General features: G+C 45.8%; 1 protein-coding gene across 1 annotated transcript in view; it reads left to right on the top strand.

Annotated features, from left to right (window-relative positions):
- The window catches only part of RUSC2 (RUN and SH3 domain containing 2), a 60,093-nt gene that overhangs the window by 29,485 nt on the left and 2,639 nt on the right, over positions 1 to 27,969 (top strand). The window contains exons 2-8 of the mRNA XM_024763038.1: positions 17,525 to 19,621; positions 24,215 to 24,844; positions 25,060 to 25,245; positions 25,416 to 25,556; positions 26,721 to 26,797; positions 27,009 to 27,183; positions 27,274 to 27,379. Of these exons, the coding sequence (XP_024618806.1) occupies positions 17,593 to 19,621; positions 24,215 to 24,844; positions 25,060 to 25,245; positions 25,416 to 25,556; positions 26,721 to 26,797; positions 27,009 to 27,183; positions 27,274 to 27,379 (3,344 nt within the window). The 5' untranslated portion in view covers positions 17,525 to 17,592. The remainder of the gene's footprint in view (positions 1 to 17,524; positions 19,622 to 24,214; positions 24,845 to 25,059; positions 25,246 to 25,415; positions 25,557 to 26,720; positions 26,798 to 27,008; positions 27,184 to 27,273; positions 27,380 to 27,969) is intronic.

Below are 27,969 nucleotides of genomic sequence, written 5' to 3' on the forward strand. Positions count from 1 at the left end.
CCACCCTGGATCTCTCTAATAAGTCTCTTGCTAATTGCATATCTTTGAGATTTTATCCTTTATTTAAAACATTTCACACATAGCTGATTCACGTTCTGTATCTGGCATTTTTTTTTTTTTTTTTTTTTGCGGTACGCGGGCCTCTCACTGCCATGGCCTCTCCTGTTGCAGAGCACAGGCTCCGGACGTGCAGGCTCAGCGGCCATGGCTCACGGGCCCAGCCACTCCGCAGCATGTGGGATCTTCCCGGACTGGGGCACGAACCCGTGTCCCCTGCATCAACAGGCGGACTCTCAACCACTGCGCCACCAGGGAAGCCCATGGCATTCTTAATATTTGAAATTCTTGCAGTTTAAATCTATTATTTGTTGTTTTCTGTTATTCGTTCATGGTTTCTTGTTTCCATGTATATTTGTGATCTTTGATACAAACTAATTTTTACTTACTCTTTAATTTTGAGAATGCTGTCAACTTAAAGTTGGAGATATTTTCCTCCAAAAGTTGGGAGGAACCACCAACCCTGGATCACTTGAGCTTGCTTCAAGGGTCTCAGCCTACTATGGGGGTCTTGGGTTTGGCTCCCTCACCTTGCTAGTGGTCCAGGGCTTGTCATTCTGACCGTAATAGGAATGCTTTGGGAATTAGCCCTCAAGAAACTGTTGTTTGACCCCTTGCTTATTCCACAGCTCATGATTTGGGGGGTGGAGCAAGTAGCCTTGGAGATTTTTCCTATTTACTATAAGCCCTGAAATGCTTTAAAAAGTATATGTTATACAGGATATCGTTTTTTGTAGTAGAAGGGGCTCCCTTGATATCTTGTTCACTGTAATGCAGGAAGCAGAAGTCTCTCTGTACAATTTGATATCCTACTTTTTTTTATTAGCTTTTAAGCCTTTTTCTATACCAGTAAACATTCATTATAAACGTAATTCCTATGGTTTCATTATATTCCATTGCATGGCTAGACCACCATTTAATTAGGCATTTTTCTATTAGATATTTAGAATGTTTTCAGGTTTTTGCTGTTGTAAATAATACTGCATTGAACATCACTGTGGTAATGTGAGGTAAATCGGGGGTTGAGGATATAAAGGAAAAGCATAGCTGGGGAGGGGTTGTAAACTCAAATGCTTTGTAGGATCCAGGCAAATAAAGCAAATGAGTATAGTGAAGCAATGAAGCTGACTAGTACAAAAGACCAAAGGGAATGGTGGGAACATGTGAAACTGAAGGGCACATGCCCATCTTATAAATAAGGGCAGCCATATCTCTAGCTGATTGTTACCATCTAGGAATGAAGGACTGGTATGGTCAGTTCTTCTGATTTTTCAAGCAACACAAACTGAAAATCTAAAAAAAAAAAAAAATTTTATGGTGGCATTTTTACTGTGCAAACCACATAAAATCTGTCGACACACAAGATGTGACCATCAGGCTGTCACTTTGCAACCTTTGCTCTAGGATCATGACTGTGGAAATAAATGGTGGGGAAGTACTGACTGAAGACATGGCTGTTCAGTCATCTTTCCATTCTCAGTACGAAATAGAGAGAAATGAGGAGTTAAGAGTTTAAGATCTTGGCCTTCAAGATTTATTTACTAAGGCTCAGCTTTTTGGTTTTCATCTTCCTTCCTTCCTTCCTCACCTCTTATCAAATATGCTATTCTCAGACTAAGCTAACCTTCTGAAAGCAGACTTGAGTCCAGCTAGCCCACTGGGCTTGCCATTCAGTAGCTTTACCAAACATTGGTGGTGACCTACTAAGTGCTAAGGCTCTGGGCTCAGAATTACTTATCATGATGTAAGACACAGTCCCACCTTCCAAAAGTCTGCTGTCATCAAGAGATAAATAACAAAATAAAATGGCCAGAACTTGGTACCAAATGAGTTGTACAGATAATTGGTATTGAAAAAGTTCAGAAAAAAAGACTTTCATGATAAAGAAAAGCTTCCAGAAATGGTAGAATTTGAGCTAGATCCTTTTTTTAAAAAAAAGGCAAGAGAAATAGGGAGAGAGAGCATTCCAGATATCTTCCCAGTGGAGTGAGCCAAAACTCAAAATTCAGAATAAATTTGGCATGTGATGGAACATGGTTGGATAAGTAGGAAGGAACTTTGAATACCACATTGAGGAATTTGGATGATCCTGTAGGCAGTTGGGAGCCACTGAAGGCTTTTTAGTAGTAAGGTGACGTATTGAAGGCAGTATACTTGGGGAGATTAGTCTTGTGTCAGTATATAGGATAGCTGGGAGGAAAGAGCCAAAATGAAAGCAAGAAAGCTAGTTAGACGACTATATAATAATTCAGAGAGCTGCTGCAGGTCTGAACTAGGATGATAGGAGTAGGGATGGGAACTTGAAAGGCAATGTAACAAGTAGTTAAGAACACTGACTTTGGAATCAGACAGTTCTGTGTCTGAATCCCAGATCAGACATTACTGACTGAGTTACCTTAGGAAGGTTATTTAATAGCTCTGAGCCTCAGATTTCTCATCCATGAAACACAGATACTAATACTTAGCTTAGAGAGTGGTTATATGGATTAAATGAGATAATGTAAGTGCTTAGCATAGTAGTTGGAATGTGGTAAGAGCACAGCAAATTATTAGATCAATGCCTAAAACATTGGAAGTTAGACTCAGCATGACTTGGTGATTGTCTGAATGTGAGGAGAGATTCCAGATGATTCTTGTATTTTCAATTTTGTGTTACTGGTAGTCCAAATAAAGCTGATTTGAAATAGAAAAATCAATTTGGCTTTATTTTTTATTTTTAAGGACAGTCTCCTTAATATTTATTTGTTTGTTTGTTTATTTATTGGCTGCAACGGGTCTTAGTTGCCGCATGTGGGATCTTCCATTGCAGCGCGCGGGCTCCTCACTGCGGTGCACAGGCTTCTCTCTAGTCATGGTGTGCGGGCTCCAGAGCGCGCGAGCTCAGTAGTTGCAGCACGTGGGCTCTCCAGTTGTGGCACCCGCGCTCCAGAGCGTGTGGGCTCAGTAGTTGTGGCACGTGGGCTCAGTTGCCCTGCGGCATGTGGCATCTTAGTTCCCCGACCAGGGATCGAACTGGCATCCCCTGTATTGCAAGATAGATTCTCAACCACCGGACTACCAGGGAAGTCCCTCAATTTGGTTTTAAACGTGTTGAATTTGAGGTAATAATAATAAGTACCTAATACGGTATTGGAGATTTGATTCTGGAAACGCAGGAAGAATGTAAGATTTGGAAATCAACAGTATAATGGGAAGGGCTAAACACTTCTCAGGTTGAAAAAGACTTCAGGTCTGAGCCCTGCTGTAAATCTACCTTTAAATATAGGTCAGGTATTGTATTAAACAACTAAGAAAGAATGATCTAAGAAGTAGAACTAGGAGGGTTGTTGTTATGGAAGCCAAAGGCAAAAGAGGGTTTCAGTAGGAGGGGATGGCTAAGTGTTAGGCAGTTTAAATATTATGGGCTTAAAAATTAGAACTGTTTCAGACAGTTCACGTATTAATTAAAAGAAGTCAGACTTCCGATGTTTAAGAAATAGTTAAGGAGAAAGTAGAATTAACATACTTCATTGTTCTAAGAATTTTGGTATTGAAAAAAACAGAAGGAAGGGGGAATTGTCTAAGGTCCTTACGTTGACATGGCAGTGATACCCTCTGCTTTCTAGTACACCTGAGTTTCTGCCACCCCATGCCCACCCAGTCACAGAGCCTTTAAAGACTCCTGCCTCTGTGGAGCTGAGCAACACCATTCACTGCTGCAGCTTCTTTTTTTCTTTTAACAGCTTTATTGAGATATAATTGATATCTGTTTCATCATTTAAAGTATACTATTCAAAAAAGAGGGGATATATGTATATGTATAGCTGATTCACTTTGCTGTACAGTAGAAACTAATACAACATTGTAAAGCAATTATAATCCAATAAAAATTTTTTTTAAGTATACTATTCAATTGTTACTAGTATATTAACAGAGCTGTGCAACCATCACCGTAATCTAATTTTAGAACATTTGCATCATCCCTAAGAGAAATCCCAAACCCAGTAACAATCCCTCCCCATTTTCCCTTCCCCCAAGTCCCTGGCAGCCACTAACCTACTTTTTTTTTTTAATTAATTAATTAATTTATTTATTTATTTTGGCTGCGTTGGGTCTTCATTGCTGTGCCTGGGCTTTCTCTAGTTGCGGCGTGCAGGGGCTGCTCTTCGTTGTGGTGCACGGGCTTGTCATTGCGGTGGCTTCTCTTGTTGCGGAGCACAGGCTCTAGGCACGTGGGCTTCAGTACTTGTGTCACATGGGCTCAGTAGTTGTGGCTTGCGGGTTCTAGAACGCAGGCTCAGCAGTTGTGGCGCACAGGCTTAGTTGCTCTGCGGCATGTGGGATCTTCCCGGACCAGGGTTCGAACCCATGTCCCCTGCATTGGCAGGCAGATTCTTAACCACTGCACCACCAGGGAAGTCCCACTAATCTACTTTTTGTCTCCATAGATTTGCCTAGTCTGGGCATTTCATATAAATACAGTCAAACAATATGTGGCCTTTTGTGTTCAGCATCTTTCACTTAGCATAATGTTTTCAAGGTTCATCCATATTGTAGCGTGTTTCTTTTTATTACCGAATAATATTCGTTTTATGAATATACCACATTTTATCTATCCATTCGTCTGTTAATGGATATTGAGTTATTCCCACTTTTTGGCTATTATAAATAATGCTGCTATGAACATTCATATGTAAGCTTTTGTGTAAGATATGTTTTCATTTCTTTGGGGTAGATATCTAGGAGTAGAATTTCTGGGTCATACGGTAACTCTGTGTTTTACATTTTGAGGAACTACCAGACTATTTTCTAAAGTGCCTGAACCATCTTACAATCCTCCCAGCAATATATGAGGGTTCTAATTTCTCCACATTGTCATCAACACTTGTTATTGTCTCTCTTTTTTATTTAGCCATTCTAGTAGGGAGTAGTATCTCATTTAAGTTTTGATTTGCACTTCCCTAATAACTAATGATGTTGAGCATCTTTTCATGTGCTTATTGACCATTTGTATGTCTTCTTTAGAGAAATGTCTATTCAGGTCCTTTGCCCATTTTTAAATTGGGTTATGTGTCTTTTTATTGCTGAGCTGTAAAAGTCCTTTATGTGTTCTGGATAGAAGTCCCTTATCAGATATATGATTTGCAAATGTTTTCTCCCATTCTGTGGGTTGTCTTTTCACTGTCTTGATTGTGTTCTTTAAAGCACAAAAGTTTTATGAAATCCAACTTACCTATTTTTTTTAATAAATTTATTTATTTTATTATTTTATTTTTACTTTAGTTTTTATTTTTGGCTGCGTTGGGTCTTCATTGCTGCGTGTGGGCTTTCTCTGGTTGCAGCGAGCGGGGGCTACTCTTTGTTGCAGTGCGCGGGCTTCTCATTGTGGTGGCTTCTCTTGCTGTGGAGCACAGGCTCTAGGTGCGTAGGCTTCAGTAGTTGTGGCACGTGGGCTCAGTAGTTGTGGCTCCTGGGCTGTAGAGCACAGGCTCAGTAGTTGTGGCACACGGGCTTAGTAGCTCCACGGCATGTGGGATCTTCCTGGACCTGGGATTGAACCCATGTCCGCTGCATTGGCAGGCGGATTCTTAACCACTGTGCCACCAGGGAAGCCCCAACTTACCTATTTTTTTCTTTTGTCACTTGTATTTGTGGTATCTTGTCTAAGAATGCATTACCTAACTCAAGGTTATGAAGGATTATTCCTTTTTTTGCTAAGCTTTCTTTTAACAGACCTTTTTTTTTTTTTTCTCATGAACAGCAGGGGGCTTCTCTGTCAGCCTTTTGAGTCAGATCTGCCCACCACTTACTTTCATTTACTCTCTCACTCTTTTTTATTGCTCTTGTTCAACAAGACTTCGACTAACCACCTTCTATAAGCCAAACACTGTGCTAGTATTATAGGAAGCACAAAATAAAAATGATACTGTCTTAAGCTCTGGGTACCGGGGATACAGAGATGACTGTAACTTGGACTTTGCAGTCTAGAAGAGCCATTAAGGCAGATATGCAAAAAAGAACATAACCATGTCAAGTGACAAATGATATACTTAATCAGAACCTCTCATGGGGCTTCCCTGGTGGCGCAGTGGTTGAGAATCTGCCTGCCAATGCAGGGGACACGTGTTCGAGCCCTGGTCTGGGAAGATCCCACATGCCGCGGAGCAACTAGGCCCGTGAGCCACAACTACTGAGCCTGCATGTCTGGAGCTTGTGCTCTGCAACAAGAGAGGCCGCGACAGTGAGAGGCCCGCGCATCGCGATGAAGAGTGGCCCCTGCTCACCGCAACTAGAGAAAGCCCTCGCACAGAAACGAAGACCCAACACAGCCAAAAATAAATAAATAAAATAAATTTTTAAAAAACACCTCTCATGAACTGATGTTAGTTTCTGATGAAGCTTCCGTCAGTATACAATGAAATAAGAAAAATAATGACAGTGTGCTTTTTTAATGAAATGATGGTGATAGTTGATGTAGGGTGTTTTTTGTTGTTGTTGTTTAATGATCTTACTTGGCGATATAAGATATTGGCAATCCCGTATTGATCCCCTGGCTTTTGTGGGATTTTTTTCTTGTCTGTAAAATCAACAACCTCCAGCCACAGTTCAGAAGACAGAGATCATTTCTGGCTCCAAGGTGATCAGTGAAGACTTGATGGAGGAGTTGATCTGGGCCTTGCAGGTTTTAGATAATTCCTCATAGGTTTAGCCAAGTGTAACAGGCAGGAGAATCTGAACAAAGAGTGGAAAGAGCTTATGAAACAGGTTTGAAGGACTACATGACCGGGGATGGGAAGTAAGGTTGGGTAGAGAGGGAGTAGACAGCCAAGATGGAGGACCTTGAAAGCCAAAATGGGTTTGAACTTGATTCTCTGGGTAATGGGAAACCATTAAAAGGGGCAAGAGTGACATGTTGAATAAAGATGGGGCTTCAGGAAGATGAATCTGGCAGTACTAGATAGAAGGTAAATTGCAGGTGAGAAGACTAGTTAGGAGGCAATTGTGGTTTATACTGTGATGGTTTTTATATTTTGTTTCTAGCCAGAAAAAAATTTGATCTTCTCATCAAAGCCCTATAGATCTTTGGCCACAGTTGGTGGACAGTAGGTGAAGATGTGGCCTGTGATATAGTGAAGTAAGTTAAGCACTGAAAGTATGATAGCTGCCACCTTCTGTAGGCAGCTGGAAACACTTCCTAAGTAGTAGCTCTCTAGTACAATGCATGGCTTAGTCTCACAGAAATTTCAGGGACAAAGACCCTGGGCCCAGAGCTCTTACTGGAATTCTAAGCACTGGTCATGGAGATTGACTTTGCCCCAGCCTACAGCCCAGCTAGGGGAGAGGGAAGTACAGTGACACCTTTCACTGTCCTTGAGGGGATCGTTCATGGCTAGTTTTATGAACAGCTGCCTTCCTCTCTCCTTCCCTTCCTCATTGTTTCCTGCTTTGTAGAATCAAGAAGGCATGGCCCCTCAAACATTTATTTCAAGGTTGGAGATAGGTTTTTGGGCCTTCAGCAACTTTTGTTCTTCTACAACTCAGTTCATCTTAGGATGCTGTCACTGAGCATTTGAGTCTCATAGGGAATAGAAGCAACAATAAGGGGAAAGAAACGACGTATCTTCTGGATCCTGAGTGGTAGCTGATGTGGTCCTGGCCAGTAGACCTAAGCCTTCTTTTTAGGGACCTGAAATCCAAGGGCTTGCCTGTAGCGTCCAGATGGTAGTCAGTACTGGAAGGAGCTCTATTCAGGGCTAGTGCTTGAGGGCCAAGACCATCTTGACACCACCATCTCTGTGTTCAAGGATGGCAGCAGGCGGCAGTGGCATGAACTGGACAGAGACGTGCTGCTACATACTGTACAGCTGGCTCTGCCTCTGGCTTCTCCACTGTCTACTGATTCCCACAGAACTGGCCCAGAACCTGACGGGGGTGGAGCAGGGGAAGGGGTGGAGGGCTCTGTAGTTCTTCAGACAGAACTGAGAATTTTCTCTGGGCTGGGGAAGACCACTCCTTTTCCTTAGCCTTCCTTTCCCTAGGAAAGTAGGCTTTCTGCCCCCTGGCCTGGCTAAAGGGACTCTGCCTTCCCACAGGCCCAGCTGGACCCCACTCAGTACTGACCAAAAACTGATGTAGGTGAGAGGGCGGAAGGTTCTGCTACAGCCCCACCAGCAGACCCGCTGAAGATCCAGGGAACTGAAGTGGACCCTGTGGTAGGAAGGGGGCCTGTAGCCAATTTGATCCTAAGGCTCACTACCACCCTGTATATAGAAGCCTCTATGGCCCAGTCTCTCTTTATTTCTGAGACAGACCCCGTTTCTCTGAAGAGGCACTCCCTAGAAAGCCTATTGCCAAGTCTAGGAACTTGGTGTTACTGCTGGTGGAATGATGACTGGTCCCCACAGCCTCCCTGCAGGGCTTCAGGAACCCCCTCCCAGGCTGGCTGCTCCACCCTGAGGCTAGTCTAGAATCCTAGTGAAGGGAAAACGCTGGAAAACAAGGAGTCATTCAGAGTGGGTGAAAAGAGGAGGGAGAGGTTTCTGGCTGAGATCTAAAAGGAGGGGCCTAAGGAAGGAAGGAAGCTCTAAGCCTCCTCCCAGACCTTTTCCCTGAGACTCCTAGGGATGAGAGAGGAGCGAGGCCCAGCTCTCTCGCTATTTTTCTTTGCCGCTTTGAGAGTTCTCATCTTCCAGCACTGACTGCCCTCTGTGGCTGACTCCTTTCTCTACCTTCCCCCTTCCCCAGGCTAAAGGGCCCACAGGGACTGGCAGGGAGGAAGGCTGAGCGGCTGTACTGTGGGCATGCCTATTCCTTTCCCTTCCCCCTTCCCTTAGCAGCAACGTCACCGCAGCACCAGAGGCAGCAGCAGCGGCAAGGATACTGGGGCTGGGATTGCGCAGCCTCCCTGCATTAGCAACGATGCCATTGTATTAGCAGAAATCAGATCTTAGGAAATCAGCCCAGTTCCCCCTGTGTGGTCCTGTGGAACAGTGCCTCAGCTTGAACTGTCAAGATAGAGCTTGGTCGGAGTGCAAAAGGAACAGAAGCCTCCAGATACAGCTAAGGCTCCTTACAGAGGTATGGCTCAGCGGAGCTGGGGGGAGGGGCAGGGCAGAGATGCTAGAATAACTGATCAGCACATTTGGGCCCTGGTTTTGAGGGTTGGCTTTGTCTTCCCGAAAGAGGGAGAGAGAGAGAGAGAGAGAGAGAGACCGAGCATGAGCACAAACATTAGACAAGCTCATCCATGCATACATTTGGGCTGTGGTGCAGAGATGGGGAAAAACAGGCTTGGGCTATTGCTATTTTGTCAAGAAGCAGAAAACCCCCTTCCTCCTTTCTGAGCATCTCTAATGAGGCTGTTATAGTGCGGGTCAGCGTAGAGGGGGTCGGATCTAGAAACAAAGGCTTAATAGGGAGGAGATACCCCTACAGCTACTGTAAGTTTATGATGGAGACATGCAGGGATCCACACAGGAGGTACTGGGAAGCATTGAGTCCATCCTTTACCTCCATGCACATATGTACATGCACTAGACACACATACCATATCTTCTGGAGCTGTGGGAGCCAAGAGGCTACAGATAAGGATGGAATAAGAAAGAATGTTGACCAAGAGGCTCCACATTATTGGTTGGTGGGGATAAGTAGTGCCTAGGGCACCTGACCTATTATAATTGGTCTTCTTATACAGGCTTAGATTCCTAACAGGAAGAGACCTGAGCATAAGTTGATACTCCCAAATCCACCCTCCTGCTCTCTTCCCTCCAATCCTGTCCAAGAGAGAACCCAGACAGGAAAAGGGTTATCAGTGCTACTGAGGCTCCCCATCAGACCTCAGGTCAAGGTCAGATTGCTAGAGAGTAACAGCCAAGTATCACCATCTTCCCCGTCCTCCTTCAGGAGGCTAAAAAAAGAGGGAAGGGATTCTATGACTGGCAGAAAGATGCTGAAGACCAAAGACAAGGGAAACCTTTCTTCTGAAGTTTAGAACATCTTCCTGCCCAGAGTTACCCTGTTGCTGAGCAGATAGGAAGAGTTCTTTAAATTCCCATCTCCATTGATCACCTTGGTGGAGGATTCAAAAACATATGCTAATAGGAGTCAGTAGTTCCATGTTGTGCAAAATGTGGTCGGATAATACATTGGGAAGTTGTGGGAGGTGTTAGTTCCCAGGAAGCACCTAGGAATGTGACCTGCAGAGCAGGGGAAAGGGGCGTTGAGGACTGTGAATGGGGCAGGGAGATGTGAGCTGGGAAGTGGGGCAGGAGGTGGGATTGAAGAGTGTTTATTAGAGCATGGGGCAGTAATATGAAAGGGACTGTGGGTTCAGAGAATAGTAAAGTGGGTAAGTATAAACTGTGTAAATGGAAACTAGAGTGTGAGCCTATCCAGGAAAGGTAGGAAGCATCTGCTTTGGTAGCAGAGTAAATGCAGGGGCTTTAGGAAGAGGGTGTGGCCCTGATCTTTTCTCTGAGAGGCAGTTGTAGTGGAAAGAATTAAGAATTGGGCAGACCTGGGTTTGCGTCCATCTCAGCTGTATAATTATGGGCTAACTTCTCACACTTGCTAAGCTTCAGTTTTCTCATCTGTAAAATGGGGATGATTATGTCTACTTTAAGTGATTATAGTGAAATTAGAGATGATATATGTAAAACACCTTACATGTAAGTTCTCAGTAAATGATCACTAATAAATAGTATTATTATAATAGGCCAGGAGACACCCATTTGTGATGAGGGCCAGGAAGAGGGCTCTCGTGGAGAGCTTTCCCTGATTCTAGAGATCTAGACCTCGTAACTTTATGCTGACTAAGCCCACCACTTCTTTGTCCACCTGGTAGGCAGAGCTGAGCACTTTCTTCCACTTTCTTCCTATTCTGGGTTCTCTATTCCTTCCCCATCGTCATCTCCCATGTCTCTCCATTTAATCAGGGTACAAAAAGCATCTGGAATGAGCTCTTCCATCTCACTGTTTACTCTTCACCTTTATTAGCGCTCATGGGCCACAATATTAAACTTGTCTTGTTATAGAACATGTCTCTCCCGGGGGAGAAGTCTAATAGATATGCTCTCAGTAAATGTGTTCTGTGGTGTTTGAAATCAAGTCACGTGTACCGTATACTCTCATTACATTACTAACTGATCAAGAAAAAAGGTCAAACATTAGGATTCCTGACTCTTGACTTAATTCTGTCATTTATCCATTGAGAGATCTTGGGCAAGTCATTTGTTTTTTCTAGGTGTTGATTTCCTTATTTTTTTAAACAAAGAGGTGGCTCTGCCTATTCTGGTGCATTGTTGTGAGGATCAATGAGATGACATACATAAAGAAGTGCTTTGTAAAATATGTGAATGTGTCGGGGCAAAAGGCATGAGTACAAAGTCTAATGAGGTGTCTGTAGAACTTTACCTTAGTTGGCTGAACTGGAGTTGTCTGTGGAGAAACTGCTGGCAGATCAGGAAGGAATAAGACTTTCTCTGAGACACAAAAATATAAAGTAAAATGGAATCAACCAGTGAAAGAGCTTTACACTTAAAATAGGATTCAACACAACCTAAATATAAAAGCTAAAGCTATACAGCATTTAGGGAATAAAAGAGGAAAATTTCTTTATGATCTTGGGACAGGCAAAGCTTTCTTAGCATACAGAAAGATTTAACCATAAAGAAAAAAAAACAGATAAATGGGACTTCATAAAATTAAAAACTTCTATTAATTAAAAAACACCATTAAGAAAACAAATGGGCAAGCCACATTTGAGAAAAGGCCACTTGAGAAAATATTCTCAAGACATACATCTGACAAAGGGCTTGTATCCAGAATAAATTTTAAAACTCCTACAACTCAACAATAAAAAGACAAGTCAGGTTTTAAAATGGGTAGAACAGGAGTCGATAACTAACCTACTGTGCCTACCATGTTCCAAGCACAATGCGTGGGTTCTAGGGACACAGGGTTGACTCTATCCCTAGATACAGTCCCTACCCTGTTCCTCAAGGAACTGCACTCTAGTCTGGGGACAGATACGTAAACGTAACATAATAAACCTTCAGCGCCCTCCAGCCAAAGGTACTCCATCACCCTCCACATTCATTTGTGCTTTATCCCTGATTCAGAAAGTCAGCTTTCCAGACTCTATGGGTTGCTCCGTTTCTCCATTTGAATGTGTATATGACCCAGTCAGTGGTTTTGTGGGTCAAAATCAGAAACTCTTATGCGCGTATTACTTGTGAATGCCTTTTGAAAATCGTGCTATAAAAGGGGGTGGAGGGGTATTCATTGAAGATCAAGTGATGGCTGTAGCCCATAGGTACTCCTAAAATTACTTCCATGTGTGCAAGAAAGTTCTTTATGTTCCATTTAGTCCAGGCCTCAGATTGTGGCCTGGACCCTGGGGAAGCATAGTACTATACGTAAGGGGAAGCCCCCTTCCCAAGCCCCAAACCCACAGTATCTGTAGCACTTAAAGAAAAAAAACTGTTTAAATTATGTACATAGGGGCTTCCCTGGTGGCGCAGGGGTTAGGAATCCGCCTGCCAATGCAGAGGACACGGGTTTGAGCCCTGGTCCGGGAAGATCCCACATGCCGTGGAGCACCTAAGCCCGTGTGCTACAACTACTGAGTCTGTGCTCTAGAACCCATGAGCCACAGCTACTGGAGCCCATGCACCTAGAGCCTGTGCTCCACAACAAGAGAAGCCACCGCAATGAGAAGCCACGCACCGCAACGAAGAGTAGCCCCCACTCATCGCAACTAGAGAAAGCCCGCACACAGCAACAAAGACCCAACACAGCCAAAAATAAATAAATAAATAAATAATAAATATATATATATATATGTACATAACAGATATTTATTAGAAAGTTAGATGAAACAAAAAGAATAAAATTAATCGAAAATCACTCAACAGCAATAATCACTGTTAACATTTTGTTGTAAAGTCAGCCCTCCATATCTGCGGGTTGTGCATGCATAGATTCAACCAACCAAGGATTAAAAATATTCAGGAAAAAAAGTTCCAGAAAGTTCCAAAAAGCTAAACTTGAATTTGCCATGCTCTGACAACTATTTACATAGCATTTACATTGTATCAGGTATTACAAGTAATCTGAAGATGATTTAAAGTAAACGGGAGGATGTGTGTAGGTTATATGCAAATACTACGACATTTTATGTAAGGGACCTGAGCACCCTTGGATTTTGGTACTGTTTATGCTTTCAAGTTTTCTTTCATGTATATTGCTATGGTTTGAATGTCTGTGTGTCCCCTCCCTGCCATCCATGTGTTGAATTCTAAGTCCCAAAGGTAATGGTAGTAAGAGGTAGGGCCTTTGGGAAGTGATTAGGTCTTGAGAGCAGAGCCCTCCTGAATGAGATTAGCGCTTTTATAAAACAGAAAGATCCCTTGTCCGTTACACTATGTGAAGACACAGGTAGAAGGTGCTAACTATGAACCAGAAAGTGGGCTTTCACCAGAACTCAGCCATGCTGGAACCTTCATCCTAATCTCGGACTTCCCAGCCTCCAGAACTGTAAGAAATACATTTCTGCTGTTTATAAAGCCACCCAGTCTGAGGTATTTTGTTATAGCAGCCTGAATGGACTGACAGATATAGAGAGATATTTATTTACAACAATGGTGTCATACTGTAAATTCTGTTTGTAATCTGCTATTTTCACTTAATAGTTTGTGAATAGTTTCTCAAGTCAATAATAATCAAATTAACCAACATTGTTTTAATGATACTCTGTTCTGTACGTTTTTGGTGGGTTTTTTTGGCTGCGTTGGGTCTTCATTGCTGCTCGTGGGCTTTCTCTAGTTGTGGTGAGCAGGGGCTACTCTTCGTTGCGGTGCGTGGGCTTCTCAGGGCTTCTCATTGCAGTGGCTTCTCTTGTTGCAGAGCACAGGCTCTAGGCGCACAGGCTTCAGTAGTTGTGGCACCCAGGCCCAGCGGTTGTGGCTTGTGGGCTTTAGAGCACAAGCTCAGTAGTTATGGCACATGGGCTTAGTTGCTCCGCGGCATGTGGGATCTTCCCGGACCAGGGCTCGAACCATGTCCCCTGCATTGGCAGGCGGATTCTTAACCACTGTGCCACCAGGGAAGTCCCTGTTCTGTAATTTTAAAACTGATTATTGTTGGAATTTTAGTGTGTTCCCAACTTTCTGTTATCCTTGTGGCATATATATTTGAGTTCAAAGTTTTCTTGGCAAAGGAAGAGAAGAGATGGGAAGGAGTGAAGGGGAAATTATCTCACGTACCTCATAGCAAAACTTCCTAAAAATTATCTTTATCCCTCTCTACAAAATCCCATACTTTAAGGCAGCTGCTCCTCTCTTTTCTTTTTCTCATCTTGTCTCTGCAAATACCCACTCCCCTCCACTGCTAAACATTGGTTCCCTTCCCTCTTCCCATAAACCTTAATCTTTTTTCCTACTTAAAAATTATATCTTAACAGCTTTGTTAAGGTATAATTCACATACCATAAAATCCACTCTTTTATAAAACTGAGACATAATTCACATTCCATAAAACTCTGGAGTTTTTATTTTATTCACAGACTTGTGTAACCATCACCGCTGTCTGATTTCAGAACATTTTCATCACCCCCGAAAAGAACCTCCATCCCCATTAGTAGTCACTCCCCATCTTCCAGTCCCTCAGTCCCTGGCAACCACTATTCTACTTTTTGTTTCTGTGTATTTGCCTATTCTGGACATTTCATGTAAATGGAATCATATAACATCATACAAAGAAGCCTTTTATGACTGGCTTCTTTCACTTACCTTTTCGAGATTCCGTCATGCTGTATGTAGCATGTGTCAGTACTTCATTCCTTTTATCGCTAAATAATATTCCATTATGTATACCATATTATGTTTATCTGTTCATCAGTTGATGAGCATTTGAATTCTTCCCACTTTTCTGGCTACTGTGAATAATGCTGCTGTATTTGTATACAAGCTTTTGTGTGAACATATGTCTTCATTTCTCTTGGGTCTATACCTAGGAGTAGAATTTCTAAGTCATATGGTAACTCTATGTTTAACATTTTGAGGAACTGCGAGACTGTTTTTCCAAAGTGACTGCACCATTTTACAATGGCTCCAGCACTGTTTGAGGGTTGCACTTTCTCCACATCCATCCACCAGCATTTGTTATTGCCTTTTATCTTAGTGGGAATGAAGTGGTATCTCATTGTGGTTTTTATTTCTCTAATGACTAATGATGTTGAATATCTTTTCATGTGCTTATTAATCATTTGTATGTCTTCTTTGGAGAAATGTCTATTCAAGTTCTTTGCCCAGTTTTTAATTGGGTTATATACTTTTTATTGTTGAGTTGTAAGAGTTCCTTGTATGTTCTAATCAGAAGACTCTTATCAGATACACAATTTGCAAATATTTTCTCTCATTCTGTGAGTTGTCTTTTCACTTTCTTGATGGTCTCCCTTGAGGCACAAAGGTTTTCTCTGTTATCACTTGTGTTTTTGGTATCTTATCTAAGAAAGCATCCCATCTTAATCTTAATCTAAGATAATGCATTTACTCCCGTGTTTTCTTCTGTAACTCTTAGCCTTGTGGCTCAGTTTAGCCTCTCTGATTTCTGCCTTTCTGCATATCTACTCCTTACCTCAATCAACACACAAAGGCTTGGGAAGTCCAACAGAGGAGCCTTCCTCTCAGAAAGGAAAGGAGGAAGAAAGAAGGTAAATACTTGCTTTTTAATTTTAATGTAATTTAACTTAACACAAAAGAATATATTTAATAGTGTCCCTTGCACATGTATTTATTAGACACTTGAATTTTTTCTTTTGTGTGTTGCCTGTTCATGTCCTTGAGCATGTGTGACTTGCCTGGCCCTTTACTGTACTCCACGTGAAGAGCTCTGATCCTGTGATCTAAATGAGTTACACTTTTAAAAATTGGTGGTATATGGGTTCAACTAAATGATGCAGAACTTATAGGCAGTGAGGGGTTTAGACTCATGGTAGGTAAGGAAAATGACAGGAATGATAAGGAAAAGAAGAGAAATGAATGAATTAGGAGAAATTAGGTAGGAGAAGTCTGAGCAAGTGAAGTCTTTTGGGACCTGAACTTGGTAGCACAGCAGACTAGAACTTGAGGAGGCCATTCTGCCATGGTCCAGCCAAGAGACCAGAGAAGCTTAGAATGGGCTCTGTGTAGAGAACTTGACCTTAACCTATCAGAAGTAAAACTGGGAAGAGAAGACTTTTTAGGGGACCCTCATAGTTAAAGTTTTGGCTAAAACTGGGCAGAATCTGGGCACTTCAGATCTGTACCCTGAGCTAGATAAATATTAAGAATATTTTTTTGCCTGGGGACTTCCCTGGTGGCGCAGTGGTTGAGAATCCGCCTGCCAATGCAGGGAATGTGGGTTCAAGCCCTGGTCCGGGAAGATCCCACATGCTGCGGAGCAACTAAGCCCATGTGCCGCAACTACTCACCCTGCACTCTAGAACCCGCGAGCTACAACTACTGAGCCTGCGTGCCACAACTACTGAAACCTGTGCGCCTAGAGCCCCTGCTCCTCAACAAGAGAAGCCACCGCAATGAGAAGCCCGCGCACCGCAAGGAAGAGTAGCCCCCGCTCGCTGCAACTAGAGAAAGCTCGTGCGCAGCAGCGAAGACCCAATGCAGCCAAAAATAAATTAATTAATTTTTTTAAAAAAGGATATATTATGCCTCATGTTTGCCAAGCCTTATCTGATGTTGTGCTAGAATGATACAAAAAAGATAAAAACAGACCTCTACCCACCTTGAGAAGGAAGAGGCTGGCATCAGCCATACTAGTAGTCTGATGCCTAACTCGGTCTCTATTCAAGAAGCTCCAGTACAGTAGTGGAGAGAGTGAGGATCTTTAGCCCACAGCCGTCAGAGAGGGACAGAGGTATTCTGGGGCTCAGAGGAGGAGAAAAGGTGTCCAAGATGACATAGGCGTCAAATGATATAATACATTAAAATTTATTTTTCTTGCAAAATTATAGCTTATTGCTATGCATACGTGATACGTTATTTGTGATTTCCCCCCTCATCTGTAAACGTGCTGTAGCTGTGTCTAAGACATCTCTGTATCTCCTCAGTGCCTAGTACCCTTTCAGGCATCTTAGACGGTTTTTTCTTAGTTATGTCATTATTCATACATTTTTTGTACTCAGGACTAGTCGTTATTTACTGCTAAGAAAGAGAAGGAGAAAATGCTGTCCCTGAGATTCCCCAGACCTTCAGATGTGGCATTTTGTTGCAAGTGGATGCATGACGAACTTAAAATGAAGGGGAACTCAAGAGCTGGACCAGTGCAATGCAGAAAATGTGCCCTGACGGGCTGTATTATCCAGCTGCATCTTGACTCTGAATCTTTTTTCCTCTTGGGCTCTTCTCCATCTGAAAATGATATGGGTAAGGGCATGTCCCTGACTTCGGGAAGGTGACATTAGGTTCCCTTTCTTTCCCTCTCTCTCCAGGTACCAAGCTCTCCTGATGAAATGTGTTCTGCCCCACTGGGCTCCGGGGGCAGTGTCTGGTGCTGTTGATGCCCTTGTTCGAACTTTCCAGAATGGATAGTCCCCCAAAGCTGACTGGAGAGACCCTCATCGTCCACCACATCCCCCTGGTACACTGTCAAGTCCCAGACAGGCAATGCTGCGGAGGGGCAAGTGCAGGTAGCGGGAGCACAAGACCCAATCCCTTCTGCCCACCTGAGCTGGGCATCACCCAGCCTGATCAAGACCTGGGACAAGCCGACTCCCTGCTATACAACAGTCTGCATTCTGCTCCCGGGGGATCTGCGCGATCTGCAGACAGCACCAAGAACAGAGGTCGGGATGGAAGAGGCCCCGGGGCCCCTAAACGACACAATCCCTTTTTGCTGCAAGAGGGTATTGCTGAGCCAGGACTTGGTGACCTGTATGATGACAGCATTGGTGATAGTGCCACCCAGCAGTCCTTCCACCTGCACGGGGCTGGCCAGCCCACCTTCCATCCCTCCTCTTTCCAGCTGCCACCACCTGGCCCCAGAGTGGGCAGGCCATGGGAGGCAACACATAGTCGGGCTGGAGTGGTGGAGGGGCAGGAACAGGAGCCAGTGACCACCTTGGATGCCCAGCAGTGCAGCAGTAGCCACAGCTGCCGGCCAGAGCCGGAAGCAGAGACCATGGAGCTGGATGAGTACGGGGGCCCTGGTGGGAGTGGCAGCGGGGGTGGAGCCAGTGATACCTCTGGCTTTTCCTTTGACCAGGAGTGGAAGCTCAGTTCAGATGAATCCCCAAGGAACCCCAGATGCTCAGGCTCAGGCCCCCAGCACTGCCGCTGCAGTAGCACATCCAGTCAGTCCGAGGCGGCTGACCAGTCCATGGGCTGTGTGAGCGACTCCTCCTGCAACAGCTCAGACGGAGTGCTGGTCACCTTCAGCACCCTCTACAACAAGATGCACGGCAACTCCCACGCCAATCTCAACTCTGCCCCGCAATCTTGCAGCGACTCTTCCTTCTGCAGCCACTCAGACCCCAGCGCCTTCTACCTGGACCTGCAGCCCTCCCCAGCAGAGTCTAAGATGTCTTGTGAGTCCCACCACCCTGACAGTGGAGGGAGGGAAGGTGGCTATGGTTGTCCTCATGCCTCGTCTCCTGAGCTTGATGCCAACTGCAACTCCTACCGCTCGCACTGTGAGCCCTGCCCAGCTGTGGCTGACCTCACAGCCTGCTTCCAGAGCCAGGCCCGTCTTGTTGTGGCCACACAGAATTACTATAAACTTGTCACCTGTGACCTGTCCTCCCAATCATCCCCAAGCCCAGCTGGCTCTTCCATCACCAGCTGCTCAGAGGAACACACCAAGATAAGTCCTGCGCCAGGCCCTGGCCCAGACCCTGGCCCTAGCCAGCCCTCTGAGTATTACCTGTTCCAGAAGCCAGAAGTCCAGCCAGAGGAACAAGAAGCAGTGGGCTCCGAAGTGGAAGCACCTGCGCCCGTGGGCCCCACTGTGATCGAGGGGCAGGTGTACACTAATACTTCACCCCCCAACCTCAGCACTGGGCGTCAGCGCTCTCGAAGCTACGACCGCGGCCTAGAGCGCAGCCCTCCTATCCGCCTGGGCTCACTGGAACGCATGTTGAGTTGCCCAGTACGCCTAAGTGAGGGCCCTGCAGCCCTGACTGAGCCTAGTTCCCCACCTCGGCGTGTCACCTCCTTTGCTGAACTCGCCAAGGGCCGGAAGAAAGCTGCAGGCTCTGGCTCCCCCCCACTGCGAGTGAGCGCTGGGGACTCCTCCCAGGAGTTCTCACCCATTCAGGAAGCCCAGCGAGATAGGGTGGGCCCACTAGATGAGGGCACTTACTGTAGCCATAGCCTACCACCCATGCCCTTGGGGCCAGGCCTGGACCTAGTTGGCCCAGAGCCCTGGTCCACCCAGGTCTGTCAGGGCCTCCAGTCCAGTGAGATGCCACCTGCTGGCCTCAGAGCTGCTGGGCAAGGCCCCCTGGCCCAGCTGATGGATCCAGGGCCTGCTCTCCCAGGGAGCCCAGCCAGCAGCCATACCCAGAGGGATGCAAGAGCTAGAGCTGACGGTAAGGAACCTAAAGGCTGGAGTATACCAGGGTGTGTGCATGGCCTCCTCAGTAGTAGGGCCCTGCCCACCACCCCACGCATACCATTAGAGGTTCCTCAGCCTAGATCAATCATCTTTCCAGTCCAGAGCATGTCCTATGGTTGTAATAGGGGGAAGGAGGATGGAGAATAAAAAATACACCAAGGAGATAAAATTAGCACAACTTAAGATTGATGTATCGGGAAAGGAAGTACTCAAAAGATTGTGATTCTAAGCCCGGATGACTGGAAATATGTTGATACATGGTTAGGGACTGTAAACACAGAAGTAGATTTACTGGAAAAGGAATAAGGCATGAGTTCCATTTTGGACATTAAGGAATTGGCAGTGTTTAAGGGAAATGTCCAACGGGCAAACCACCCTGGGTATCAGTACGTTCATTCTTTGATCAGTGATTGTTGCCACTCTTCAAAGAACCTGAGACCTGACACTTAACCTTTAAGCCTCCCAGGCCAGCTCTCTCCCTATTTACTTTATTACACTTAAGTAATTATTTTTTAAAAGCTCTGTGTTAAGTGGGTGCTGGTGATAGATGAGAGGAACAATCTCTGTCCTTAAGGAATTCTGATGAAGGGTGGAAACAGAAAAGGAAACAAAATTAAAATGTAGAGATGGCAGTGTGTGGTACAAAATTAAAATGTAGAGATGGCGGTGTGTGGTACTAGTCTATGAGAGGGATAGCTAAACAGACCAAAATGTCAGAGGAGTGCTAATACGGTTTACATTTAAGCACAGTCTAGAAAAATGATTAGGAATAGGCTTTGTGGAGACTCATAAAAAGAACATTCTAGGCTCATACAGTAGTCTATACAAAATCACAAAGGCACAGAATATCTTGATGCTTTCCAGAAACTGCAGATAATTTAATATAGCCATAGTGGAATGTGGTTGGAACCATTAAAGGATTTTAATCAGGGAAGTGGCATTTTTTGGTTTGTTACAGCATAGTGGCATGTTTTGATTTGCATTTTAGAAAGATTTCTGATTGTTTGGGTGGAAGGTAGATTAGAAAGGGTGTCTCCCTGGAGGTCAGGAGACCCCTGTGATCAGAGAGTCATTGGAATAAAAATAGTAGTTGAAGCTATGAGTGGATGAGAACATCCAGGGAGAATGTGTAGAGTTATAAAGGGAATGATGGACGGAGCCCTGGGGATACAGTGATTTAAGGTTGAGCAGAGCAACCCTCAAAGGAGGCTGAGAAAAATTAGCCAAGAAAATAGAGGGAAAACCAGGAGAGGGTGAAGTCACAGGAGCCAAAGGAGGAGAACGTTTCAAAAAGAGTTAGTTCAACAAATGAGCTCTGAAAAGAAATCACTAGGATTAAGGCTGAAGAATCCCAAGAGCAGCATTTGGGAGTGGCCAGCGTAGAAGCCAGATCTCAGAAGGTTTGGAAGGAAAGGGGAGATAAAGCAGGGGAAAGGTCGATAAAGGGGAATTGGCTGTCTGTAGCCTTAGGTTGGTCTGTTGGCTTCTCAAAGGAAAAGGGTTAAAAAAAATCATAAATGGTGTTATCTCTGCTGTTAGGGAGATCACAGTCTATCAGAAGACTTCACACTCCTAAACATACACAGAGGAGGTGCCCTTGGGGAAGGGATGCAGGAGGGTCTCTAGGGAAGAGGGGGGTCAGAAACAGCAGGGATTGGTCAGAGTGCTTTGGAACCCACGCTCTTCTGAGATTGCAGTGTCTGGTGGGTGATATCTAGGCACAGGGCTTGCAGTCTGAGGGCAAGAGCAGCCCTGGTCAGAGATGGGAGGAGAGGCCTTAAAAGTGTTTTTGCTATCAGGTAAGAATTTTCATATTGAGATGCTGTTTTGTTCCATAAGTCTCCAGTGACTTACCACAGGGCTTTTTTCTTGATTCTGTACGACTTTTTTTTTTATATCAAAAAATGATGACAAAAGAAGTGAGATCTCTTTGAGATTCTGAGCAGCAGAATCAAGATTCAAAAGGGTTTTACCAAGTCGGGAAAGAACGTTTTGTTCTTTCAGGGACCAATATGAACTTTGATAATGTAAGCTGTACTTGAGTTGATTTGGGATATTTAATTGATTGCAAACTCAGGAATGAGTCAGCAGTTTGGAAGGGCTTCCAAAAAGTTAAAATGGTTGGATTCATTTAGAGACTCGAGAAGGGAGGAGTTGATAGTCCCCCTCACCCTTGTGAACCACTTAGAGCCCTCCTGGAAGTTCTGGACACTCCATTTTAAGAGGGAACGGAGGGGCTGGGGCTGTGTCGCCCACAGAAGAACAGACTTGGGTGAATGTGGTCTCTATCTCCAATTTTCTCAAGGGCTGTCACATAGAAAATGAGAAAACTTATTCCCTGTATTCCCTGAGGGTAGAACTGATACCCACTCCCCACAGTAGACACCACTCCCCCTTCCCTGATCTTACTGCCTGAGAACTTAGCAGGGAGGATTTTTAAAAGAGTAGGAGTAGATAGTCTAATTCAGACATACTCTACATAGCATGTACAGTAAAGCTGGGATTGGGAGGGCCTACTCTGATAGCCAGCGTCAGCTCAGTCTTGAAATTTGGTATTTAAGTAAGTGGAGAGGATGAAGACATTCCCAGTAGGAAAAGCAGTGTGCTTAAAGATGGGAATGGGGGGGAAGAGTGGTGTCAATGAGCATGGCAGGTGTGGACGTTTGAGGGGAGAGCACCTAATTTGTGGCAGGTGTGGACACCTGACTGAGAAGATTAGACTTTGTTCTGTGGGCAGTAGCGCCACAGGAAATAAAATACTTCCTAAAGCTGGTATATGTGAGAAGATTTGGATGCAGTGAGCCTATAGTGAACCGAGGGTGACAGTGAGGCTTCATTCATTTAACGAATCTTTATTCAGTACCCACCATGCACCAGGGTCTGTTCTAGGCACTGGGGATACAGCAGTAAACAATTTAAAAATCCCTGCTTTTCTGGAGCCCTTATAAGGAGTAATGGACAATAAACAAATAAGATAATTTCTGATAGTGAAAAATGGCTAAAAAGAAAATAAAACAGGGTGATGAGAGCATGACTTGCCAGAGGGAGTGGGGTGGTCAGAGAAGGGCTTAATGAAGTGATGCTTGAGCTGATGCCTGAATGATGAGACAATTTCAGCGAGAACAAAAGGCCCCGAGATGTTAATGAACTTGGCATGTTGAAGGACAGAAGAAGGTATTGCTGGAGCATAGTGAGCCAGGGAGAATGACAAGGGTTGTTCTCTGATCACTGACTGGGAATAGCAGGAGGGTATAGTCTGAAAATGTCCACTGAGAGTGGTTCTGAAACATCTCCTTTACGGGGTGTGTTCACCATCCCCTTAAGACTCGCTGAAGTAAATAAATGGGGAAAGATGAGGAATAGGAAAATCCAGCCTGATATCATTTCATGTGTAGTGCAATGTGGTAAAGAGAACATTAGCCCCGAAGTCAAACTCTGACTTAGGCAGAATTCTAGCTCTGCAGCTTTCTAGTTGTGTGACCTTGGGCGAATGACTTACTCTCTAAATTTCCAATACCCAGATCTTTCAAGTATGGATACTAATTCCTTGCTCAGAACTGTGGAGCCAGGGGTGCCAATGAACCACACCCAGGGTTTCAGGTGGTATGGATGCTTATAGCGCCACCTTGTGTTCTTTTACATGTTTACAGTGTGTGCCGTGTTTCATTAGCTGCACAGCCCATACGCAAAGACTTTCCCTCTGTGCGGTGTCCTGTTGTGTGAGTGAGTCCCGTGTTTTGAGGGACACTGACTAGAAGATTGGCTGAAAGAACAGGAGAGGACCACTCCTGGGGAACACACCTCTATGTAGAGGGAGCAGATGTGGACTCTGGGGCTCCAATACCAGGATCATGAAAGAGTGGGAGTAGGGTGGATAGGGTGACAGGGGGGCTGATTCTAGCTGCAAGTAAAGAAATATTTTATTGTGGTTAGATTTGCTCAAAAATGAAATGTGTCGGCTCTAGTGGAGACAGGGGATGATGGGCGAAAGCTTGAAGTAAATTAACATCTTGACCCTGAAAATATATTACTAACTCCAAGTCTTTAGGCCTTAGAAACAGAGAAAATGATGGTTCTGCCATTGGCAGAAATGGAAATCATCAGGAGAATGAATGAGGTGTTTTAAAATGGCAAATTTTAAATGAAAGCAGAACCCTAAAGCAGAATGATCTAGAGATCAAGAAGAAGGTTGGGGCTAAAGCCATGGGTTCAGGAGTTGCCTGTACGACTGTCTGAACGTGAACAAGGCAGGGAAGAAAGTGTAGAGTGAAATATAAGAATTGAGCCTTAAGATATGCCCATCTTTGAAGTCAAGAAAATGAAGAAGGGCTGAACAGTCAAGAGGTACAAGACAGGTCAATGTCATAAAAACACTAGGAAAAGTTTTACAAAAGACGGGAGGAGCACATTCCACAAACTTGAATTACCCCTACCCCATTCAATTCCTTCAGCCCAGGTCCTACCCCTCTCATCCCCTTTCCCCAGGGAGCATCATCTCCTGCTTCTTGTCTTCCCCTCACGTGAGTTCAGTGTTCATCTGATTCCTTCTCCATCCCTGTTGCCGCAGGGGGTGGTGCTGAGAGCCGACCAGTCCTTCGCTACAGCAAGGAGCAGAGGCCAACCACGCTGCCCATCCAGCCCTTCGTGTTCCAGCACCACTTCCCCAAGCAGCTGGCCAAGTCCCGGGCGCTCCACAGCCTCTCCCAGCTCTACAGCCTCTCGGGCTGCACCCGTGCACCGCAGCGTGCCCCCCTGGCTGCCCCCACTGCTCAGGTCCCAGCGCACGCTCCTTCAGGGGAGTCTCAGGCAGCCAGCAGCGGAGGTGCCAGGAAAGCTGGGCCTGAGCCACAAACCTCACGGCCGTCACCCCTGGGCAGCTACTCCCCCATCCGGAGTGCCGGCCCCTTTGGGCCCAGCACTGACTCTTCTGCCTCCACTTCGTGCTCCCCTCCCCCAGAGCAGACCACAGCCACAGAAAGCCCACCTCCATGGGGCCGCTCCTGTCCTCCTGCCGTCCGGCCTGCCACCTCCCAGCAGCCACAAAAGGAGCATCAGAAGATACTGACCTTGGCTGAGTACCGACTCCATGGAACAGGAAGCTTGCCTCCTCTGGGCTCCTGGAGATCTAGCCTCAGCCGGGCAGAGAGCCTGGCCCGGGGAGGTGGTGAGGGCAGCATGGCTTCCAGGCCCAATAATGGTATGAGGTTCAGTGCCTGCCCCCCACCCCACCCCAAGCAAGCTACCTCCCCACTGAATGGTTTCTTATACTCCAGCTTGGGGTCAGAGGTTACAGTGTTTGCATCTGTGGCTAACATTCCCAACCCTCATGTTTTATATGGGCCCACTGGGTGGGTATGAAATGCTGTCTTCTAACTATTTCCTGTCTCTTTTGCTAATCTGTTCTGCTTTCAGCCAACCATCTATCCCCTCAAGCACTCAAGTGGAGGGAATACAGGAGGAAGAACCCTCTAGGGCCACCTGGTTTGTCAGGGAGCCTAGACCGAAGGCCACACGATGGTCGACTGGCCCGAAGGAACCCCATCTTTGAGTTCCCTGGCTCCCTCAGTGCTGCTGGCCATCTGAACTGCCGGCTGAATGGTGTGTGGGCCAGATCCCCAGTAAACCCAGGGCAGGCTCTGCCATAGCTGGGAGGGGCTAGAGAAGGGGTCAGTCCCAAAAATCACATGGCTCAGAGGGTATGAGGCACTGAACTGAGGTGCAACTCAGAAAGAGAATTGCTTGGGATTGATTTTTTCTCTTCTTTTCAGGTCAAGTAGTGAAGCCATTACCACTGACCTGCCCTGACTTCCAAGACCCCTTTTCCTTGACTGAGAAGCCTCCAGCTGAGTTCTGTCTGTCCCCAGATGGCAACTCAGAGGCCGTTTCCATTGACCTTCTTCAGAAAAAAGGTGAATATTACTCCTAGCTCCGGATGGGAAATCTGCTATCACTACCTATTTGTGCCTGTTGCCCTACTATCTAGCCCTTCGGAATATTTCCCTGTTTTAGAACTCCAAGTGCTGGGAGGGAATTAGAGAGCACAGGTACTGGGGCAAGAGGCAGAAGTCTTTGTACTGTGGATCGTGAGTATTTGCAAGTGAGCAAGGATCCTTTATCAGATGCTTAAGAATCAGGTTTTAGTTTCCTCCCTCAGGGAGCTAAGTATAGTGAGGGAGACTCCCATGTGCTATACTCGGGGAGCTCAAGTGCTACAAGCTCTAGCGGTTTGGGTAAACATGATGGTAACATCTAATAAGGTAAGGACTGACAAGGAACCAGTCTATCTAGCAGACCTGTTTAAGTGAGATGATGGGGAGAGGATTGAGCATAACTGCGGGCCTTAGAGAAGCAGCCTGTGAAAGGGAGAAAGATGAAGCTAAAGTCCCTCGCAGAGGCAGAGTGGGGGACTCAGAGTTTAGGGAGAGGGAGGAACCTTAGGCAAGAAGGGGAATAGCCACCTTCCTCCAAGTTGGAAAGGGATTAAGAGAGGACAGGTGGGAAGGAAGATAGTTGTAATGTAGTTCTGTCTTTTGGATGGACAGGGAAGTTGAATTCATCACCAGTGGCCTCTGTTCTCTGTGTGAAGTAGAGCCAAGGGCTTGAGAGAGGGGTCAAGATTTGGCAAGGCAACTTGAGAGCATAGCAAAGAGTGCTACAAGGCACACATCAAAGAAGTGCCTCTCCCAGGCACTGGTGTGAGTAGCACTGGACTTTCTCCAACAACAGCCAATAGCCTGGTTTCTCAGAGTGGAGAGGACAGATGGTTAGAGTGATCTAGGTCTCAAGAGGGCAAGGAAGTGAGGATGTTGAGTGTCTTGACAATGGAATCATTGAGGTGGGTCTGGGCAGGGAGGTGAAAACAGGAGGGGCTTGAGAACCGGGCAAAAACAGGAAGAGGCCAGGGCCTGCTGTATGTGCAGGGACAGAGAGAGTGAGTGAGTGTGTGTGTGTGTGTGTGTGTGTGTGTGTGTGTGTGTGTGGAAGCCCTTCCCTCTTCCCACTGAGGGCTCAGTGCCAGCTGAGTTGCCCAGGGACTTGATTAGGGACCCATCACATCAAATTCTCACTTGCAGGGCTGGTGAAAGCTATTAACACGGCTGTAGACCTCATTGTGGCCCATTTTGGCACAAGCCGGGATCCTGGGGTAAAGGTAAGCAAGAAACTGTGGAGAGCTGAGCTCTACCCTGCTGACCCTCACCTATTCTCTGCTACCACCTGCCCTTGCTCTCTTGCCTCTAGAACTCAGAGTTGGGTACTTAGAGATGGGGATCGCAAGAGAAGCACCGTAAGGACTAAGAGAGTCAGAGAGGACCAAGGTCAGGCTCCAGATGATTCCCTGTACTTCCCTACTGCATCCACAGGCAAAGCTGGGGAATAGTTCTGTGAGCCCCAATGTAGGCCACCTGGTTCTGAAGTACTTGTGCCCTGCGGTCCGGGCGGTGTTGGAGGACGGGCTCAAGGCCTTTGTGCTGGATGTCATCATCGGGCAACGGAAAAACACCCCGTGGAGTGTGGTTGAGGCTTCCACACAGCTAGGTAAGTGCTGGCTGGCAAGATAGGGACCCCAGGCTGAATTTTAGGGTTCCAGGATTGGGCACGTGACCTCCAACTCTGGCTTCCTCCCAGGCCCATCCACCAAGGTTTTGCACGGCCTGTACAACAAAGTCAGCCAATTCCCAGAGCTCACCAGTCATACCATGCGCTTCAACGCCTTCATCCTCGGCCTGCTCAAGTGAGTGTGTGGAAATCTACAAACCACCGGTCCCCTCCCCTGGGCTCTGGCACCTCCAAAGAACCAGCTCCCTAGACTGGGTCAGAAAGGGTGGATCTGCAGGATCTTTGGCCAGGGCCCAGGCTCACTTTCTCCCCACCTAGCTACAGTCTCTCTCAGTAGGTCACTGGTCTCCCACCTGACCCATCAGTCTCTGGCACTGATCACCAACATGGTCTTCTGCTTTTACAAATCCATAATCTGGCTCATTTGGAAATTAACCTGGTTCTCAGTTTCTTTGGATATTGTAACCCTGATCCTGTCCATTCCAGCACTGCTTCCAAATCCTGCTTGACCCAGTTCACCTTGGCACCCACATCACAGTATCCTTCTTTTCTCAAGTATGGGCCGAGGTCATCCCCTTTGGTCCTGAGCTATCCTGTCCTCTCACTCAGCAGCTGCCCTGACTTCCTGGGTCACGGGCAAGCCAACTCCATTCTAAGAGGAAGTGATTGGCTTGTGAATCACATGTTCACCCCCTCCCTATTAACCAGGTAGCATCACTGCCATAGCAGGGAGATGTTCACCTATACCTCTGCCCTGTGCGTGAC

Source organism: Neophocaena asiaeorientalis, unplaced genomic scaffold (genome assembly GCF_003031525.2).
Source record: "Neophocaena asiaeorientalis asiaeorientalis breed wild unplaced genomic scaffold, Neophocaena_asiaeorientalis_V1.1 scaffold449, whole genome shotgun sequence".
Lineage (NCBI taxonomy): Eukaryota > Metazoa > Chordata > Mammalia > Artiodactyla > Phocoenidae > Neophocaena > Neophocaena asiaeorientalis.